Source organism: Malurus melanocephalus, unplaced genomic scaffold (genome assembly GCF_030028575.1).
Source record: "Malurus melanocephalus ecotype Western Australia unplaced genomic scaffold, MMel_1.1 scaffold_0, whole genome shotgun sequence".
Lineage (NCBI taxonomy): Eukaryota > Metazoa > Chordata > Aves > Passeriformes > Maluridae > Malurus > Malurus melanocephalus.
Genome location: NW_026623232.1, coordinates 3,025,717 through 3,047,643, shown reverse-complemented (window position 1 = coordinate 3,047,643; position 21,927 = coordinate 3,025,717). Strand labels below are relative to the sequence as shown.

The window sequence follows — 21,927 nt, the reverse complement described above, 5'->3', positions numbered from 1 at the left end:
CGGTCCGCTCGGGCCCGCCGGCGGGCCGGGGTGCGGCGGCCGGGGTCGGGGAGCAGCGGATCCTGGGCGAGAGGTTCGTGCCCGGGCTGGAGCGCCGCCCCCTTGCGGCCCTGGCCGGGGTGCGCGGATCGCACGTTACCGGCGGGCACCGGCCGGGCTCCGGCGCTCGGGGAGGCTGGAGCAGAGCGCGGCCGCTGCCGCCTGCCCTGCCCGGCTCCGATCGGGGCTGGCCGGGCYCTCTCCGGTGCGGCCTGGGGTGCCCGTGCCGTGCAGGGGGCGGCGCAGGCTTTGCTGCGGGGTGACCGCGGCGTCACAGGTCGTGCGGAGCCACCCTGCTCCTGCCGCCCTGGGAGGTCTTTGGGTATTGGGCTTCTCTTGTTCAGTTTCACACGTGCTCACAGCAGCCTTTCAGAAGTTTGGAAACAGCGATTTGAGCTAATTTGCAACAGCTACTTTCCCCACTTGATGTCACCTTAACATAGCTTTCTGTTTACTTCCTTGTTTATGTCTGGATATAATTTAATAAGTGGGCTGTAATCAAGTATCTTGAAGATGAAGAAAGGAAATACGGTTCAGTACAGAAGCTGCTAATTTGTAAAAGCAAAGGATGACGCGGAAAACCTCATTATAGGCAATGCATTAAAACKGTAGGCACATAGTGCAGTGCTGAATAAAATCTAAACCCTGCTTAGTCTGGGGGTATATGTGCATTTTGCCATTGCAAATAGGAATCTGGAAGGCCCCTCCAATCTTGTGATCCAGTCTCAAGCGTCCAGCATGTGTGTGTCCTGTTTATTAATGATTGTCTGCGGGGATGATAAACCTATCCTAATGATGATGTGTTAGAAGAAATTCGTCATAGGATAGTCATGCCTTGCTGTGCTTGRGTTATGCTTCCTGTTTGGGTCTTTGTTGCACCACTTCCACTTCAGGGTGAAAGCACCTTCATAAGCCAACACACGGGGACCGTGGCACAAAGGCCAGTTGTGGCACCAAGAAGTTGTCCAGCTGCCCAGGTATTTAGAACTGCAAACTCACTGCTGCCCTKTGGTTTGCGGCTCCCACGGTCAGTCAGGTGAGAGGCAGGACACATGCGTTCCAGTTGGAGCAGGCCCTCTGCTGGATTTCTGGGAAGGAAACCAGCTCGGAGCAGCATTTACCGTCCGTGACAGACATGCAGCCCTCCCACCCAAATGGTTCTTTCTTAGGAGAGACGTTGCCAGATGTATCAGGAAATCCGGGAATCAGTCTTCATGACTAGAGCAGAGATGGGACTCCCTAGAACTTGAAGGCTGAATGTTGATGGAAGTACTTAGAGTTAATTGCAGTTAAACATTCTTATTTTCTGTGTGTGTATGTACACATACATATGTGTATATATATTKCTACACATGCATATGTCTGCACTGCATAGATGTAATGCTAGAGCAATCTGCTGTAAGCAGTACTTCATCATTTCATTTTTGGGCTTTGTCTAGATGCAGTAGCATGCTCTGTTTGCTAAAAAGTGCTTGGGTTACTGCAAATAATCTTTTAGAAGTGGTTTTCTTCTATCCAATATGCTCTAACATAAAAATCTCATTGAATTTCATAGGCAATCATTCATATTGCTTATTCYATTAACATAAATCATTGCAGCTCCTATACACTATTAGATCATGTTTTGTGCATATATGGCTTTCTCAGCTTCCTGGCTCATTTACAGTTATAGTAAAACACATGAGACCTTATTAGTGAAACTTGAAAATGCTTAACTGTTTTAGTTAGGAAACTAAAACTTACTGTTTACTTCATGCTGATTCTGTGATCATGTTATACTTCTGCCATAGGAATTTTTAGCCAATGGCATAGTTTGTGTAGACTCTAAAATCCTTTGTCAATGAATACATTCAATTTTTTTTAATGTTACAGCTTCCAAAACTTATCATTTATAGTTTATTTATAGTTTCTGTGGAAGATAATGTGCTGTTTCCTAGCCTTTGTTAGATTATGATCTCTCCAATATTTTTTTCTGAATTTTAATGATCTTACTCTTTGCCTAGGTCTTTCAGTGAAAGGACACATATTCTTGCTTCATGTTTGCTCTTCATAATTAAGACACAAGCTAAAATGTAGATTAGCTTCCAGATTTTGAACGACTTTTTTTGTGTGGTATGTCTGAGCAATCTGTGTCTTTCTATTTTTATACTGTTTGCATAAATAGTGATTGCTGCTGCTTCACTGTGTGCATCATCTTTAAAGATAATTAGCTTTACGGTTGCCATTCAATGGCTTTTCAGCTCATGCTGCAGATCAGAGAACAGAGTGGACAGGGCAATCAAGATCAAGCAGCTGAAGTAATGAATATAATTTCATCTCTATAGTCTCCTTGTCACGCCATCTTCAGAATATTTTTTGCTTTAGGATTCTTCATTTACAGACTTGTGCTCTGATAATATTTAATGTTAATTTTCTCTTTCAAAAAATACTCAGTCCTAATATCCTAGCTGGATGCTATTCATTAATATTCTGAGAAATCAAATTGCACTTTAGGTATCTGCATCTTTGACACTTTGTGATTGTAGTTTCTGAAGTTCTGATGCAGAATAGAACCATTGGTATCCATATCCCAGGTGTGTCATTTGGAATGTGTGACTTAGGCTAGTCTTATTTCCCTGATTGCCACATTTGTGGAGAAATTCAGAGTCTGTAGAATTTGGTCTCATGCTAATACTTGTAGAAGTTACCCGTTTYTGAATCTGTTGATTTTGGTATTTCAAGGAAAAAATAATGTTTGCCCAGTTCTTGTGCTCTCTCAAAGTGCTGCAGTCTCCCTCTCTAACATACAAATGTTTACATGTATGTATATGGTAAAGGGGTGGGAATTAGCTTTATGCCCATGTGTAAAAACTTTCCATTGTTAAACAATCAAGATATGTTTCATTGCCTCTTTAGGTCATTAACCTGTGCCTGTTTTTCTAATCTCCTTTGTCTGAATGGCTGTGTCCTGCTTTATCTCTAGCTTTCACCCTGATGAGTACACAACTGGAGTACAAGATCAGTATCTCTCCCTTACTGGTTTTATTTTCTTGCGGCACTGAACAGTAAGTGAGCCAGAGGCATTTGTCCTGCAGGTCACATTCCTTTAGCCACTTTGCAGTTTTCTCAGTTTCCTCAGAGATGCAAATATTTCGTGTGATGTCCTCAACACGGCACTCTTGATGAGGCTTCCCTTTGTATTGTTTCTCTGAGCTGCTTCTGTGGCTTTGTAGTGGCAGCAGCTTTTACTGTGGGTTTATTTTCCCTCTCAGAATTGTTGCATTTGAATAATTATACTGCCCATTGTAAAACCTAGATAGTCCTGTGAAAATACTAGTTGGACTGAGGATAGTGAGGAGCTGGTAGAGGTTTCTGCTGCTTTACCCTGTGTACAACTGAGGAGTATGGTGGTGTCTCTCTGCAGAGAGAAGACTGTTTATGAGAGATGTAAAAAGTTACCAAATCTCCGTGCCATACATAAATAAGAGCTTAGTCTTTGGTGTTACAGATGTAGGAAAGAAACGTAACTATGATGAACAAAAGGAAAAAAAGTGGGGAGAMAATGAAAACTAGGATAGGATAAATAGAAACAAAAATGGAATCCCCACAGACAAACTTTTTCTGTGGTGTGTTGATTCTCCACCTTCTCCTACTATATCCCATTCCTGTGTTAAGACGTTGAGCTCGTAGTTTTACCTCCAGCTGAGGAGAACTGGGCATGATTCCAGTGTAAGCTGTCGTCAGGCTTTTTTCCCTCTTCACGCCTCTCTCTGAATTAAAGTGTACATGCATCCTTAGAGTAAGTTCTGCAGAAAGTGGTTGACCTTTAGGATTAGTGTTGCTGCAAAGACAGCCTTATTTATTACTTTAACTGAGTTGGTGTTTTCTAACTCACACACTGAATGCATGAAATGTTATTAAGAAACTTCTATAGAAGAGATAAATTGATTTATAGTAAAGCAAGTTATGTTGCCTTAAGTAAAGCTTTATGTATTTGGAATTGAGAGAACACCGAAGATGTTCTCACTCCAGAGATTTCTGACTAACTTTCCTTAGTAATTATGTGAATGTAAGTGYATGCAGAATTCTATTCATTTTTTCTTTGTATGAATGTTTTTCTTTTTGTATTGAGAGTCTTAGAAATTCCGAATCTTTATGTGTGGTGGAAGAAGACATTACTGTTTTAAGGCAGCTGCTTAGCAACACTGCTTGGCTGTTTCACAATCAGCCAGCTCTTCCCACACACTGCACTGAAATGTACGTCATTTCACGGTGACTTGCATTCCAGCTTTTCTTTTGAGTTAGTCTTAGATCTTAAAGAAAATTAAATAATAAGAGTTGGAAAAAAGTACAGGAACCTTTAGTGTCTTAACTTTTTTTTTTTTTTTTTTTTTTTTTTTTTTTTTTTTTTTTTTTTTTTTTAAGATGATTAATGCTTTAATATCCTTTTGCAATAACCATGTTCCAGAAGTTCTGGCTAGAAAAACCTGGGTGAAACCCAAGAGCTAATTCATACCACTTGGGGAAACCCCCTTAAAGATCCCCTCAGTTGGGTCCCAGCATTTGATGTGTAGCTGGGTCATATTCCCATTTGCATCTCCAGACTTTCAGTATCAGCAAAGGTTGCATTTAGTAAGAATGAATGCTGAAGGAGATAACCAGTGAAAGAACTAAAAAAGCTATCTGTTTACATGAACAGGTAAACAGGAATCAGAGGAAGTAAATACAGGAATCTGAACTTCCAAGTTTGAGATTGAGATTACCAAACCACTTTACCTACTGGCAGCTACTGAACACTTTTGCTGTACTTAGCACTGTAATGCAGGTTACAAAGCCTACCTCTCAGTTAATGTCAGTGAAACACAGGTAAGGTGATCAGACCATTTATGCTTCTTGTGTTTTGTGGTGGGGTCTAAGATTGAAATATTTTCCCATCAGGGCTTAAACCTACTGTTTTAATACTAATTTGTAAGTTTTTCTACAGTTCATGTAACACTGTAATAAAACACTCCTACAAACTTTTTCCAATATATGCATTTCCTTAGAAAATTTTAAAGATGAAGCTAGAATTTCAAAGTGATGTACTGGTCTAAATTGCTGATCATTCCTACAAACTCAAAATATCCAATATCAAGATTATTACTCAAAATCATTGCAAATCTTCTAACATATAATTCGTTACAAATTAAATTTTTCTTGTGAATTCACGGGTACTTGGAGCAAACCAGCTTTTTAAGAGGTTGGTGTACCATTTGGTCTCGTATCTTGAAAGTTGAGGGCAGTCAGTGCTGTAAAGTCAGGTTTTTAACAGGCAGTGAGGGAGGAGTATCTGATAAAATTAACCTAACTGGATTATAAAGGATGTGCTGCTTTAGTACAGTGTTCCACATAGAGCAGAAACTTCTCATCATACCCTTAGGAGAGGAGCAAGTGTGTCCAGCATTTTCTGTCATGTACTTTATTATCTAGGTATTAGCATATTCTCAGACCTGCTAGATAAAGTCATCGGTGATTTTCACAAGACAAGAAGAGGAAATAGGATAAGAAAAAACTTGATTCTTTTGATGTTTCTATTCAGTCACTGCAGATGGAACTAAAGKGGAATGAGTATCTTTAAAAAGGATGAAAATGTGGGTTTCTGCAATGTGACAAATATAGTATGTTGTTTTGTGTGTGTGTGCATGTGCAAAAGCAATTTAATACAAGGCTTCATACCCAAATTCATAGCAGTCATTTATTCAAGTAAAATATCCTTTCAGAAGACATAAAAATAACATTGCATTTCCACATTAACTGGAAGGGATTTATTTGTTAAAATTACCATGCAAAAAATCTTTTCCACTATTCTCATTGATAAACTAAAATGGATTGTTACCTGTAATTTGATGAGTCGTCAACTTTGGAAATTGGCATTAATTTCGTTTGTTGTGACAAGTGATACTGGTGTGAAAGAGGTCTCAAGAATACCAAGTACTTCTAAGTAGTTAGTCATTGAAACTTAATAATGGTGGGGGAAACTAGGGATTATAAAATAGGTACGTGATGTACCTTGTTTAAAATTTAAAGCTTCTCTCAGCTAATCAATGTAAAACGCTTAAACTAAAAATAAGCRATTGGCTTTTCTGTTGAGAAAAGCCAATTGCTTCCTGTCAATAGCTATGTATGCTTAGGGATAGAAATAATATTTAGAGTTCCTGAGTTTCTTGATAYACTGAGCTCGCATATTGCTTCTGAAATTGTTTAACCAAAAAGGGCAATAATAAAGTTTTAGGGATGAGGTGCTTCCTCCTTGACTTGGTTGTTCAGTATTACTAAAATATGCTAAATTACTAAATTAACTTCATATTAAGAAACATGGCCATAAATGTTTGCTTTTCTCTTCCATGAGTCAGAGTATATATCTACAAAACCATAAGGTGCTTGCTGTTATGTTGCCTTTGCTAAATTCTCTTCTTTCTGTGTGGCATGCAATCTTCTGTTGTCGTTTGGAAATCGCACATTGCTTGTCGTCAGTCCTGTATTTTGCAGTGCCCATGTGTTCAGATGTTGGTATAGCGGTGCTCTCTATCTGGTGGGAGGCTTTGTGATGTTTTCTTAGCTTGTGTAGAAAGGCTGACTAGCACCCGGGTGATAATGAGGCTTTTTGCAATGTGTTAATTAAATTTTATAAATGCATGTTGAGTAGATCCAGTGGAACCGGTTTTTGAAGTAAAATACAAACACTACACACTCAGACTTCCTCCATAAACAAATGATTGTGATTCATCTTGCAGTGTTTCATGAACTGTACATTTCTTTCCTGGTTAGTTGTCTGTTCATTGAACCTGGGTTGGCTTGCTCACTCTCCATTTCATGCTACATACATTTCATGTATTTAACAGGTACTAAAATGATGTATAAAATAAATTTCAATTTTTGTTTCTTCTTTGAAGATCCCTTGTAAGGTGATACTRAGATTCTCAAGAGCGAACAATTTGTTAAACACAAGGGTGGAGTTGATAAAACTTCACTAGCAGAGATGCATATTTTCATATTTGGCACCAGTGTTTTCTACTTGATGGCAATCTAMAAATATTTACATACTGCAAAAGTAAATGAGTTATTGTGGTAGCTGTTGCTGTTTCTTGCTTTGACAGGAATGAGTCAACTCTTCRTGTCAGAGTTCAGTCACAGACTATACACCCAGGTGTGGAGTGTTGCACACACAGCTTCTGCTGCAGTTGCCATTTTGTCATCTTGGATGGAGTCTGTTCAGACCTCCTTTTCCTTTTTTATTCCTGCTTATTGTGCTTTAGAGTATTAACTGATAGTTGGAAAGGAGCATTTCCATTCATCATTTATGTGTCAGTGTTTCAGCAGTTTTTTCTTTGAACTGCATATATGTTGTCCTTAGGACCCGTTTGATACAGAGCATATGCGAACTTGTGGATGTCGTACTTGTTTCCTAAGAAAAGCTCAGAGGGCTCCATGCAGGATGGTCAGTGTTGTGACAGGTATTGAACTCAAGGCAGAGTAGGGATATTCTGGATGAGAGGAAGATGGCTGTGCTATCTGTCTCCCACTGAAGGTATGCGTTTCTGTACTGTAGAGCTGGGACACGGWATATTCTGGAGAGCTGTCCATCACTAGTGTTGGCCAGGAAGGGTCACCCAGGCGATGAGGGAGCAGATCCTATTGACACGCTAGATCTGGGAGGARGAGAACTGAAGTTCTGTATTTGCAGTTTGATGTGGCTGGCCTGGTGGTCTAGGAACACTTCCTGCATTTCATTAAACGCTATATATGAATTTGATACTCTTAGCAGGCACTATAACAGCTGGATGAGCTCTCTTGCATAGTAATAGTATTGTTTTAAAGCAAGTGCCAGATGTAGAGGCTTATTGCCCACACGCACTGATCTGTTCAGCTGCTAATATCAGCTTTCTACTCTCTTGTTCTGTCTGTAGCAYGATTTTCCCCCTTGCGTCCTCAGATATTACCCGCCTCAGCAAACTGGCGCCTTGACATTCTGAGGGCACGTTGTGCTGCTGATGGTCCCAGTTAAGTGACAGTTAGATTTGCCCACTTTCCCTTCCCATAATATGTGGGTTTACTTCTGTGCTGTGTCACATCCATAGAAATCTTCCCTGAGCTCACCGGAAAAATCCCTCACTGCTTCTGGGATGTTCATAACAAATCTGCAAGTTGTTGGATGGACTGTGAGTTTAACAGGGTGGTGCTCATCAGAGGTTTCACATTAAAATGCTGACAAGCTGGAGCTGTTGCATTGCACCTGTTGTGTTGGTCTTGCTGCTGTTGCAGCTGCCACCTCTGTCCCGCCTGTGTTCCTCCCTGCAAAGTCTGCATCTCTTTAGGAGCTGAGGTTCTGGAGAACATAACTGTGAGCGCTCCGGAGCAGTGGATTGTCTTCCTCAAGTATAACAACTGCCAGTGGTAATGGCCAATCAGGGCCTTGGAGCATTACTGYTATACATTTAATAAATTACAAACCAAATATATTTTAAGGCAATACAGATCATTTGAAGTTTCTGCTGCTCAATATGGGGCATTTGGGATTATCTGTTTGAGTCCATTTTGGGATGTGTTGGAAGAACCATTTATAGTTGCACTCTTCAGAAGAGAGTGTTTTGCACCGATGAGTGACAGTTCTTTATCATATTGTTCTCACCACAGTGCTTAAGCAAAATGTGTCAGAAGCATTTAATAGTTAAAAGGTTAGGTGTTTTCTGTTTCCTATACTAGCCTTAAAATTTCTCACTGCTACTAACATTTCCTGTGATCCACAGGAAAGATTAGATGTATTAGTGTAGCAATACTTGTAGTGTGCTCTATAGATTTATTTTGAACCTGTTTGCCATCAAGCTTTTCTGTACTAATGYTTCCACCTGGAACAGCAATGCTAGCAAATGTTGTCTGTTTTAAAAACACCTCTAAAAGCTATCAGATTTTCTTTCTGTGAGTGATGCATGTACATGTAAAAAAGCACAGCCGCTGTCCAACATGTTGACAGTCTAAATAAATCAAGAAATGAACCAGAGGGGATGGGGAAGAGAGACATGTCTGTTCTTAGATGAGACTCAGTAGATGGATTTGGTGTATTTTTTCAGGTTAGATTTGTGGTTGCTTTTTGTTGGTGGCGATTGTCTCTTRCAGGTATGTAGCTTTGACCTGAGATGTGCCTTTGTTTAGAACCAGTTCAGCATCCTCAGAGCAGTGAGATGTCCAGACAAAAAGGAATTCYATCTAGTCCTTCTTTTGAGGAAAGCATAACAGGAAAGCAGCAGAGTACAGGCTGATCAGCAGATCTTGTACTGAATGCCAGTTAGGAACATCATACTCTTAACATGAAAATGGGGGTGAAGCAGGATTTTGGGTGCAAGATATGAAAAGTCCAGTATGTGCAAGTAAACCTTTTTCTGGAGTGCCTGGTTCTGAATACTGAAAGTCATAAAGGATAAGAGRGTCCTGAAGATCCAGAGGGAGGTGTTGAGAATGATCATAGTCTAGGAAAAAAAAATCAGAAAAAGTGTGGATAGGCAAATCTTGTTTTTTCTCAAAAAGAAGACTGATGTGACACATGGTAAGTCTTCAGGGAAGTAAATAGTATATAATGGAGAGGAACAAATTTTTCTATTTCCATTGTGMGTGGGGCAGCAAGTACTAAGTTTAAGTAGAGGCAGAGGAAATCTAAATTAGTAATTAAGAGGAGCATTCCTTTCTAATATTCAGGATAGTCAGGCACTGGAATGGATGGCTAAAAGTAGTTGTRGAGTCTCCGGCATTAACAATACTTTTTAAAAAAACAGCTTGGAGAAGTAATGACCTGTACTATTGATTGAGCCTTTGGAGAAGAAAGGATTAGTGACTTCATGTGGTTTCCTTCTCAATCTTTTTTCTAGATGTGTTTCAAAAAATGTGCTAAAGTAATKCAGGAATATCCTGGAAAAATAGCAAAAATTTACAGTGTGGCTCTGCAAAAATGTATTGGTTTACATCCATTCCTGTTTTCCTTCCCATTTGGAATATTTTGATAGTTTAGGTAATGTAAAATATACTATAAGTTGAACTSTGCGTTATTCCTGTTTTTTGGTAAGTTTATTAGAAAGGTCATATGTAAAAAAAAGAAACTTGTATTAAAAGAAAAAAGGAGCCTGCATTCAGGCAACTATTGAGTTTTATAATTTCTCCAATAGTTCAAAAACATCTTTGATGTTTTTTATATCTTAAGCTAAAACAGTATTGCTTTGGTGGCAGCTCAGACCATCATATGTGAGTTATAAATTTATAAATATGAAAATAATTTGAGATTTCAGAAAAGCAATGCATTTATTTTAAGTGGCAAAGTTACTACAATCCAAATCTGTCATTGACTGGAAAAGCTAACAAAGGCTGAAAAATGCRTTTGAATAAAAACCCTTAACCATCTGGTGTTGTTTATGTCTTGCAACTGTGTTGTACTGGTCATCACTTAGTCCACATGATCTGCATATGATTGTTCAGAGGTTTTTGTTTGTCTTGCTTTATAGATGACTTTGATGAGCTTGTGGTGAGTAACAATGATGTTGTGCTCAGAAATATCGCTGAAGATTTGAGGAATCGCTTACCCATGGAGGCAATGTTTACTTCAGAACATCAAGCTGTTCAGAAAGTAAGAGAATTGTTATKGTCTGCTTTTGCTGAACTGCAGAATTTAGTCTGATTTCATTTTTAGCAGTAGTTCACAATAGAGAATGAGTATGGATTGAAGTATAGAAAATCTAGCTTGGTTCTCAGGTCTGTTGCTCAGTGTTTGCATGACTCCAAGAAAGTTGCTTCGTAGTTTTTAATACTTYGATCATAAGTTATTTGGCRTAGTTTTCATTCTGTGTGGTATGGCACCTGTCACAGTGATTCTTTAATGCTAGCTCCATAATAGACTCTAACAGCCCACTTAAAGAAAACGAATACAGAACCAATGTTTTGCTTTTGCTGCAATGTGGGCAGCCCAGAGATGATATCCAGCTCTTTTCATATTCTGATGGCTTGGAAAGAGGTGGGCTGTGAGTCCTGTGGGAGGGGAGTACACCTTTTCGACTTGAGCTGTCAATATACAAGGAAAGTTAATGCATTTCCCAGAAAAGTGATGTGTGGCTTTTCAGTGGGAAAAGAGGATTGGCCACWTGCAGCAAGCCTGGAAAAGGGAGAAAAGATGAGTAGGAGGATGAAGATTATACCCCTTGAAATGATGAGAAGGCAAGCATCCCAACTGGTACGCTTTTGATTGAAAGTGACACCCATGTTAATCAGAGGTGCTTCTAGATAGAGGCCTAAGGCATGAAGAAGAAAATAGTTGAGGCTGAGAAGCAAAATTGACTTTTCTCCTCAATTTAAGTTACATTCTAATTAAAAGAAGAGGAAAAGCTTCCTTGACCCTGTATCTTCWCTATAGCCAAGCAAGCAGTAAGGAGACATCAGGTTGACATCAGGTCCCCTAGTCAGTTATGAAAACCAGATTGCTTTTTGTTTGTTGACTGTCTTTTAATGTTTATTTCAGTGGAGTTTGATGATCCAGTTTACAAGCAGGATTTCTGTTGTTTAGTTTTGCTTTCTAATTGTTGTTTTGAGGGTTTTGGAAAGGTGGGATGGTGGGACAGTTAAGACATGTTGACAGTGTAAGTGCAGTTAAGAGGCTTGGTTAAGCCTTTCTAAGGTTTTGTTCCTCTTCTCAGATACACCAGCATCCACTGCCCATGATTCATGTTGATGCATTCCTTTATGATGATGATGYTGTTGATTCATTGTGTGAGGAGGGGAAAATGAGTAGGAGCTACTGCACAGAGTGTGGCTCTTACAAAACTGCCTCTTTAGGTAAGTGTTCTTTCAGGAACAAGAGAAGCAAATTGAGTTTAACTAAACTGGTTTGTGCAGTGACTCAGCTGGACAAGACAAMATCCAGCTGATGGAGGACTTTGTCCAGACTGGTGCAATGCACAGCCCAGAATTATTTCCCATAACCAATGGAAGGAGACTCCTACACATGTAAGTTGAATTCATTTGCTTTGTATGAGGGACTGGAGTTGCCCACAAAAACTGGGCAGGTAAGAGGCAGGCTGTGTACCACTGGAGAGGAAGATGCACRAAGAAGACAATACTGTAGGAGTCCATGCAGTAGCCTTGGTCTTCTCTCACTCTGAAAAATGGTTGAAAGCACCATCTGTCTTAAAGCTTGTGTGTGGTGTGGTACAGATCAGTGCTGTTGTCAGTATAGCACAGCCATTGAAGGAATGGTTTATATGGAGAACATCCAATTCATTAAAACCTTGGAGTTGAAATTAAAGCTTTTAATATATCTGCCCATAAAATGTTTTGCTCAAATTCAGTTGAGCCTTAGGTACCACATTTCCTTTTTCAGTTAAACAGTTCCAAGTTGCTTTGTTTTGGATTCTTTARTATACATTACTATGCAGAAAAAGATAATTCAGTTTCATGAAGGACTTCAAAATTCTCCACATAAGGCAAGGAATCCCCAGACTTGGGACAGACTGCTTGGCAGATTACCTCTGGTYTGGAAACCCTGGTGTTCCAGGGTGYCCAGCACTAGTGCAGGCAGGAAACCATAGTGGTTTTCCGTGAAGATAGCTCTTCAGGTTGTTATTTCAGTGGTTGATAACACATTAGTTAGTACTGCCCACCCAACACCTTTGTTCTGTTCTTATTTCCCAGAGTTTATTTCGCATTCCTTTTCCCTCATGGAACTGAAGTTTCTTTATCAACATGTACTGCCTGACCTGACAGGAAAGGTAGTGGTTGACGTTGGCTCCAGGCTTGGTGCAGTGCTATTTGCGGTAACTTCCAGCACAGGAATTCATATTTTATTACTGTGACAAACATTTTCCCTCTTTTCTGACTGCCTACTCTCATTGCTCGATCTTGGATAGGTCATTTTGAGAGGCACCTCTGATCTGACTTTCTGAATAGTGTAAGGTGCTGTTTACTAGCAATTTCAGTTCTTCCTCTGTTCCTCGCAAGAGAGAATACAAATGATCTTGCTTATGGAGAGGAAAAGTCTGTTGTCCAACAGAGTAGCAGATTGCTGTCACACATGCTGCTCTTTTGCTAGTTCCTGCTGTCTCTTTCATAAGTTTGTCYTCTTATGTCTTGACCATGCCTATATATAGATTAGCTATGTTAAATTCCTTTATGAAGCTGACAAACTGTTAAATTATACAAAGGAAGACTTTGATATGAATTTGTCTCCAAAAACATATTGTCCTGCTCTGTGTTTTAAAATGCACATAAAATACTTCATCGAGAAACTTGAGTGCAATTTTGATTGCTTTTGGCATGGCTGGTGCAACATATGGCCAACAGCAACGCAAAACACACATTACTACTTTCTTTAAAAAGTCAATGGCTGTTYAGGGCTCAATTTTGGAAACATCGAGCATGTGATTCTACTCATTTGAATGGTCTAATTTTGGGACTRCTCAAATGAGAAAAGTTACTCCCATTTGTAAATATTTGCAACATTGGGTCCTTAAATRGTAACATTTTTGCTGTATTTGTTTCGAAGTAGTTAAATACTTGTATTATTATAATAGAAGATATTCTCACAGCACTCTTTTAAAAAAGAGTTCTGCTTTGTAACATGTTCTTGCTTTGGAGGAGGAGTAATTTCATCTTCAAGGGTTGTTTTTCTTCTCTCTGAATTGAATCGTTTTGGAAAACATTAAATATTAAGTTGTAATACATGTGTATCTCTGATAGATATTCTGTATCTTCAGCGTGATTTGTCTTTGCCATTGCTGGCAAAATGTRATTATTGTGCTCAATTGAGACTGTGGCACTTAAAGCAGTGTGTTTGTTYGGGCCCTGTACCCTGAAGTATTGGTACTTTTTTTTYYYYWAMMWTYYCMAAWWAWTYCCMAAAWYYTWWKYCMAAAMMAARSYWWTTTTTTTGCTTAATATTAAGGCATAATTTAGCAATTTTTTTATATGTACCTGTATGAAGCATCTGAAAATGTCATTAATACAGTAACTTAGAAGTGCTGACAAATACTTGATATCAAAATATCCTACTATRTTATTGGTACATTGTCTTCTATTTTCACTCATTTTGACTACATGTTATATGTCTCATGTTTTTGTTCTTTTCTCTTGATATTTTCTTCATCAATTSTCCCAAGAAACAAAAATGTGTAGTCTTTTCTCTTCACACTATTTTCTTAATTTGTTTTGTACACCTTTTTTCTTTCTTAGACTATTTTTCATCTGTTTTGCAATTGAAGTGAACTTAGAGCTTTACTTTTCTTTTTGTTATTTTGACATGTTTTGGATCTCTTACCAAAATTCTTGAGACATAAGTGGGAATTTCCAAATCAGGGGCTTAGCTCTGAAAAATATGTCACATCCACTGAAAGACATTTCTCAACTTCCTGTTTTTTTAATCTTAACTTGTGTTTCAATCTCTTCTTTTTAAATGAAAATTTTCAACTTGTTTTAACGGCATCACAGTTACTAAATTTCCTTTTCATAATGTAGGGTTATCTTTATAGCTCAGCTTCCCAGCTGTGTGGAGTAGAAATGAATGCAGACTTTTGCCAGTTGCAAGAAATGATGATTACAAAGTACAAGTTCATTGACAGAATACAGGTAACTAAATATATGTTTTATTTTATATATTTTTAACCAATGTGTACAAGGTATCTGGTTTAAGTGAGTGGCTGGTAAATCAGCATTCTGAGAAGTTTCTGTCTTTGCTTGTTTTGATCCTAAACAAAGGCTTTGCATTAGGAGAAAAAAACTCACAGTAGAGATGAAGAGGGAAATTATCAAAAGGTGAATCACTCAGCTTTTTTGTGACTGGATTTACCCATTGGCTCACACAAAACCGAYAGATATATATTAGCAGTTTCTCCAGTGAAATCAATGACATTGCCACTCACTTCTGTGAAACAGAGTGTTTGAAGAACTTCTGTCACAAATACAAAACTAAATGTCTGTGATTTGCTTTTGTTAGCAGAAAGGTGTTTGTAGGAATTGCAAGTTTGCATCTAAGGACACTTAAAGGACTTTCCTTTCATAGAATGTCAGTGTATATATACCTTCCACAAACAAAATGGCTTTCAAACAAAGTGCTGTCATTATGAGAACCATTTCCTATTTAATGGAACTAGTTCCATTATGGGAATAGCTACTAATATTTTAAAGAAGAAATAAATATTCCATTCTGAACAAAACCTGCTATTTTGTTACCAGCAAAAGTTGGTAAGTAGAATATGCTGGGTAGGATACTGGCTTTAATCCTGTGTTGTATGCATGCACTCTTGAAYGAAGTCACACAAACTGCTGAATATAGTAATTTCTTGGGAATTAAGGTAACCCAATTTTAAACTAGAAAGAGATAATAAAAACAAAATATTTAACACATAGTAAGCAGTATCATTGGGTTGCTCAATTCAGTCTCAGTTGCTGACAGTTTATCTCTAACCTTTGGGTTCTGCAAATGTTTTGTGTTCATAACACCTTATTGTGATGAAACTGAAAGTATAGTTAGGAACTCTGTCAAGTTAATTCAGKGGAGCTGGAGATCTATAAACGTGCTTTTCAGCCTTGTATATTTTTTATTATAAGCTTTTATGGTTTTCCTTCACACCTTGTAATTCTGCTGAAGTATTCATTTTGGAGCATAAAGATAAGATAATGGGTTTTCAAAGCAGTGCCCCAGGACTTACCTATTTGAGTCTCATTAGATGCTAATTTAGTCATGTGACTCCTGTTATCACACTGCTTTGAACATTTCAATCTTGAATTTTTATTTCACCCCCAAATGAATCCTCTCTAGGGGTACAYACCAGCTGAAAAATTGTGAGAATGCAGTTGCTGGTAACAATTCATGACACAAGTGTGAAAAACTTCTAACACACTCTGCTTAAATAGAGATTGTTTTTTTCAAGATATTTTGAATTTGTATTAGAATATTTTCCTAAAGGATAGCAAAGTGAAGTTATATCTTTAGTGGATAAATCTCTGAATGAAMCTTGTGTTTCTTTGGTCAGCATTTGGTTAAAGTACGTAGAAGATTGCTCAGCATCTTTTGCTATTTGAGCACTTAGACACTGGAAGGAAAATAAACAGTTCAATAGATCTCAGGGAATTTGAGACCTCAACTCAGAAATTGCCTATAATCATGAAAAGTGTGTATTCCAAGGGGCAACAGTGCAGTTTGAAAAACAGTTGCTGCCTCCTCTGTTGTGCCAGCACACAGCCAAGCAGATCAGAGAACTGGTTCAGGTGAAAAGGAGCCCAGCAATGTTGGGGTTTTGACTCGAGCAGTACTTGGAGTCTGGCTCATTGTGCATATGCTTATGTGGTCCGAAATTYCCCAGCAGGAATGAGGATGTGTTTGGGGATAATGAGGTGCTTAGGTCACTATGGTCACTTACTCTGTAAATGCAGATTAATTTTAGGTCAAGTCTTAAGTATCATTCAAGTCAAGGAAACATCAATAYACATTCAAAGTTTTCTAGCAGCTTAGGTATTTTGTGAATTGTGGCTTAAAATATTAAGACTGCCATTAGTATCCTATCTTGTGTATGGGGTAATTCTTCCCCAGGTGAAGGGCCCTGCATTTGCCCTTGTTGAATTTCAGGTTACGCTCTGCCCATTCCTCCARCCTGTCCAGGCCCTTCTGAAGGGCTGCATAACCCTCTGGGGTATTGGCCACTCCTCCCTGTCATCAGTGAACTTGCTCAGGAGGCATCTCCCCTTCATCCAAGTCAGTCATGGACGAGTTAAACAATACTGCATTGGTTTGTATTGATCCTTGGGGGATACCAGTRGTGACAAGGCTCCAACTAGACCCTGGGCCATTTTTTATGACCCTCTGGGATTTGCCAGTCAGTCARTTCTCAATACACCTCACTGTCCACTCATCCAGTCCTCACACCTGAGTTTGCCTGTGAGGATGTTGGGAGAGACAGTGTCAGCAGCCTTGCAGAAGTCACAGTARACAATCAGTGCTCTTCCCGGATCCATCCAGGTAGTTGGTTCATCACAGAAGGCAATCAGGTTRGTTAAGCATTACTTACTTTTAGTGAATCCATGCTGATTACTACTTACCTCTACAAAAGATATTCCAATTAACRTTTCTCATCAGATTTGGGATGCAGAATAATAGAATATCCTGAGTTGAAAAGGACCCACAGGGATCATCRAGTCAGATTGACAGATTTTTCTGTCTTTAAGCGAAAATCAAACACATCATAGTGTTAATGAGCATCCATATTCTCTTCTCTCACCTGTTTTGAAAAGTGACATGATGTGCTAATAYCCTTTTTGGTAGGTGAAGGTAGATGAAATCAAAGCAGCTCCTCCTATGCTGACTGGAGAGGCAGTTGTTTAGTAAGGTCCTTCCGTGCTACCTTTACAGCATTCCCAGTCTCAATATGCTTTGTGAGAATTCAGCTGTCAAATCTGGGTCTGTAGTGTCTTTTCTAGCTATAATCCTTCAGTAACCCACTGACCCTGTGAGATGCCTTTTAATATTCTCAAGATAGCTTCAACTAGATTAACTCCTTCCCTGMAATCACCGGGCATTTGTGATAAAATATGGGTAAGTTAAATGTAACAGCCATCACATACATCATCTCCTCTTTTATGGCACACAGTTTTAAACAAAAATTGAGATGTACTTTACCTCACTTAACATAATGGATAGAATATTTTAATTAGAAGAGTTAAATCTGATTTTTAAAATACTATGTAAAATACTAGTAAAATACTACTAAAATTCTGTGGTTATGGTAATGTATGTCAGCTTTATCTGCTATGAACCCAGTGAATTGCCTGTTTCTGTGACTGGTTCAAAAGGGTGGTAGCAGGTGCTGTATTAGGCTGACAGGCGTCATGACTACTCAAAGGCTGTATTTGTCTCTTAATTTATGCCTTGGGAAATTTTTCTCCTTCAGGTGGTTCATGCAGACATCTGTACTCAGCCCTCACTTCTGCAGAAGGCTGATGTTGTTGTAATGAATAATGTCTTTGAATATTTTCTTGACAGACAGGAACAGGCCAGGTAAGCTCTGTGTCCAAACAAGTTACCAATTTCTTTGGCAATGTGTGTGTAACCTTGTGAATTATGGAAAACCTTAAGGTTGTGCTTTTTGAAGGCACATACGTAATTTATATAAGGAAATTGTTTCAGACTGCCTATATTTAATTGTTATACTTAACTGCTAAGGTGTTCTGGCAGTTGTTTATTGTTAAACCCACTAAACACTGCTCCTTTGTTTACCCAAATGTTGCCCTGAATCCTTGCACTGATCTTTTAAAATAGTATCTTGCTGCTAAAAAATCTGAAATTACCATATCAGCATAAAGCTTAATCTTCAGAAATAAGACAGATCACTGACTTGTAGCTGTCAGAGCTTTAATATATACAGACTATAAAGCATGGTTATTAATGATATTTCTAATAGATCGTCATAAGGATGTGGTAGCAAACAAACACGTGGCCAAGGTTCTCTTTCAGGTAAAAGACACTCACAGATGAGATTTTGTAATCCAGCAGCATCAGTTTTAAATGTAAATAACTCGATCATCCGAAGTTTAGAATGGACAGTCAAAAAGGAGTATCTGTGTCTTTACTTGGTCCCAGCCAAGTCTGGCATTCTGTACCAGTCTCAGCTAAGGCTTGTTTTGCTGCCCTGGATACCATGTGGYAGTGCTCACCAGAGAGGCACAGAGTGGATGGGTGAAGGATAGTGGGTGTTTCAAAATGCCAAGAGATGCATTTCCAGGCACCTGACWGAGAATTCATTAGATTCTGTCATAACTCAGGGATAGTTGTTTAGTGTTGCTTTAGTTGCATGAAGACAAATGACATTTGAATAATGCTGGAAATCAAATTCTCTTTAGCCTAAATTGCCATTCTATGAGAAAAGATATTACTTGCAAAATAAAAAAAAAAAAAAAGGAATGCTGGGGGCTATATTTAAATACTCTGATTACTAATGTCTGAAGAGAAGTACTTTGTCACGACTGTACACGAAGTATGTATGTAAAGAGCAGTTTGTTGTGAAGCTTAATAAAGCACTGCACTTCAGGACTGGATTTTTTTCAAACCCAAAAATTTAAAGGGACCAAATGTCAGTGTTTAATTCTAGTTCAGAGTGAAAGTCTTGACAATACCAGTTAATATGCATGTATGTATGAGAATAAAAAGTTACAAAATCTGTCATTGTAAGACCATGTATTCCCTGTGGTTTTAACACAAAGCTTGATTTTATTCCTGTGAATATATTTGCTTAGATATTGGTARTGACTAATAAGTATGTATTGCAAGTCTTTAAGCTTAGTCTACCTCTGGCCAATAACCTGTAAGTTTAAGATTCCTCGTATATCAGAGATGGGTATTTTTTCCCCAAAAAGAATGTCACCTACCTTTACATGTGTTTCAGAGCTTGGGAATTTATTGCTTGTAATGTAAGGAAGAGAGGGTCGTTATTAGTGACCGTTCCAAGTCTTGAAGAATCACTTTCAAAGCTCCAGGTAAGTTCCCTCAGCCAGTTTTGGCTGACACACTTTGCCATTTTCTATCAAAGTGGCATTTCTGTAGTTGAAGTTAGCTGCTTGCCAGTATTGCTATAAGGAAGGATATGTAATTTTGTGCAGAATTAAAAGGTGTAAGAAGACTTTGGATTCTGTTTCGAGTTTGACCACCAACATAYCTTCCTGTGCTTTGATTATGCTCATGAAAAGTGAAAGTCCCACCCTGTATCAGTAGGCTGCATGAATCATTGTATTATCACGCRTATTATTAAAATATCTGTGCTGGGAGATTAAATACTTGAACACTTCCAGGGATGGTGACTCCACCACTTCCCTGGGCAGTATCCCTTCCAATGTGTAACCACTCTTTCAGTGGAGAAATTCTTCCTGATGTCCAACCTGAACTTCCCCTGGTACAGCTTGAGGCCATTTCCTCYCATCCTGTTGCCAGTTGCATGGGATTAGRGGCCACTCCACCTGGCTACAGCCTCCCTKCAGGCAGTTGTACAGAGTGATAAGGTCTCCCCWGAGCCTGCTTTTCTCCATGCTAAACTTCTCACAGGACCTGTGCTCCAGATCCTTCACCTGCTCCATTGTCCTCTGGACTTTCTCCAGTGCCTCCATGTCTTTGTAGTRAGGGGCCCAGAACTGGATGCAGGATTGGAGGTGCAGCCTCACCAGTSCCGAATGCAGGGGAGCAATCAYTGCCCTAGTTCTGCTAGACACACTCATTTTGATACAGGCCAGGATGTCAMTGSCCCTCTTGGCCACTTAGGCCACACTGCCATCAGACTTCTTCCCAGTTTAGGGGTAGATCTTCGGAAGTACAATGTAGATATAAACTTTTAGAGATAAAACTTGTCTCTATTTAGTTCTATCTTTGCACATTGCCTTGAAATGTGAGAAAACTCTTTTGTTAAGCCAGTGGGAGAAAGGGACATATTAAAGGAATATCATCCCACAGGACACTGTCTTCTGATCTGTTTTCTTCATAGAAAGYTACTCATAATATGCTGGTAGGAGCTTTTGGAGGCACAGATTAGGGAGAGATATAGTCTCCTGTCTAGCCAAGTGACTACCGTAGGTGTCTCAAGTCAGTTACATAGCTTTAAATTGGAGTTGGAAATAAACACAAGGGCTGTGCATCTTTCGAAGATGTTGAACGCCCTGTGCTGTTCTCTGACTATTAACCACTTCCARTGGACCACGCTCTGCTCTCTGTTCTGCCACTGATCATTGGTAGGTCATGTATGTGATGCCTAAACAAATTTTGTGTTCTAGCTTTAGTTAGGAAGAAAAATGCCGATCAGACATGACAAGGTTATGTATAAAGTGACTTGMTCACCACAGTAGTTAGTTTTAGAGAAATTGAATCATTTGTTGCCTGTATACTGATGGGTGAAACAGATCCTCAGCCCCAAGAGCAACAGTGGTGTCATTTGAACTTTWCTTGGAGCAGGCTGTAGTCACACAGAAGCTGAGACACCCTTTGTAGCCTTAATACAATACTCCCTGAGTGTAAAACAAAAAAATACCTGCGATTCTTCCATGATACTGTTAGCTRCTCCTTCAGCACATCTGTCAGAATGTCACCTTCTGATCAGGATGCTTGAGGTTTACACAAATGCATATGGAAAGGCAGTAGTAATATGCTAGCAAAATATCTAGACTATTGACTGCAATAATATTTGAAGTTATTTTTATTATCTCCTATTAATTTATCATTGTCATATCATTTGGAATGACTAATCTCTCATACWATGTCTTGCCTTCTTAGTGTTGTACTGACCTTGAAACCCCTGCTGTTTCTTAACATGGTGTTGATTTAAGGATCTGCTTTCATTGTTTCAGACAGATGTGCAACTCAGTCAATGGGTCGAAGAGGTGCAGCTAAACTACGATGTGTATCTGGAAAAGGATGTTGACAGAGAAGCACTCGAACAGATACATTTATACAAGATTCTCTAGTGCCTGGAAAAATTTACTAGTATCCTTATGRTATATATTTTGGGCTTAAAATTAATTTGTATTGATTTGTGTGAATAAATCAGGTCAAAAATCATKCTGTGATTCATCTGATTCATATATACGGTTTTTAATGAAACAGAGTCTTCTGAAACAGATTTTCTTGTGGAGGCATTTTGCCTCCACAAAGAACAGGTTATTTTTACTTTTAACTAGGAGATATCCTCATGGTTTAATTTTTGCAGAAATGTTATAAAGACTGACTACATAGTAATGCTAAAAGAATTTTCAGTCAGTAGCATTGTGCACTGCCAATGTTTGCTAAATATATAAAACCTAAGAATAGTGAATCCTTATAAATGTGAATGATAAGAACGCATTTAGCATAATGCTACTTAAAAGCTGTAGTGCTGT

The 21,927-nt window shown here is 38.8% G+C and overlaps 1 protein-coding gene across 1 annotated transcript in view; it reads left to right on the top strand.

Moving 5' to 3' along the window:
- Nucleotides 1-21,634, top strand: part of LOC130585124 (uncharacterized) — a 22,085-nt gene extending 451 nt beyond the window's left edge. Inside the window, exons 2-8 of the mRNA XM_057385502.1 lie at nucleotides 10,545-10,666; nucleotides 11,727-11,865; nucleotides 12,721-12,842; nucleotides 14,539-14,649; nucleotides 17,967-18,073; nucleotides 19,458-19,548; nucleotides 21,400-21,634. Coding sequence (XP_057241485.1) covers nucleotides 10,545-10,666; nucleotides 11,727-11,865; nucleotides 12,721-12,842; nucleotides 14,539-14,649; nucleotides 17,967-18,073; nucleotides 19,458-19,548; nucleotides 21,400-21,516 — 809 coding nt within the window. The 3' untranslated portion in view covers nucleotides 21,517-21,634. The remainder of the gene's footprint in view (nucleotides 1-10,544; nucleotides 10,667-11,726; nucleotides 11,866-12,720; nucleotides 12,843-14,538; nucleotides 14,650-17,966; nucleotides 18,074-19,457; nucleotides 19,549-21,399) is intronic.
- The last annotated feature ends 293 nt before the right edge of the window (nucleotides 21,635-21,927 follow it).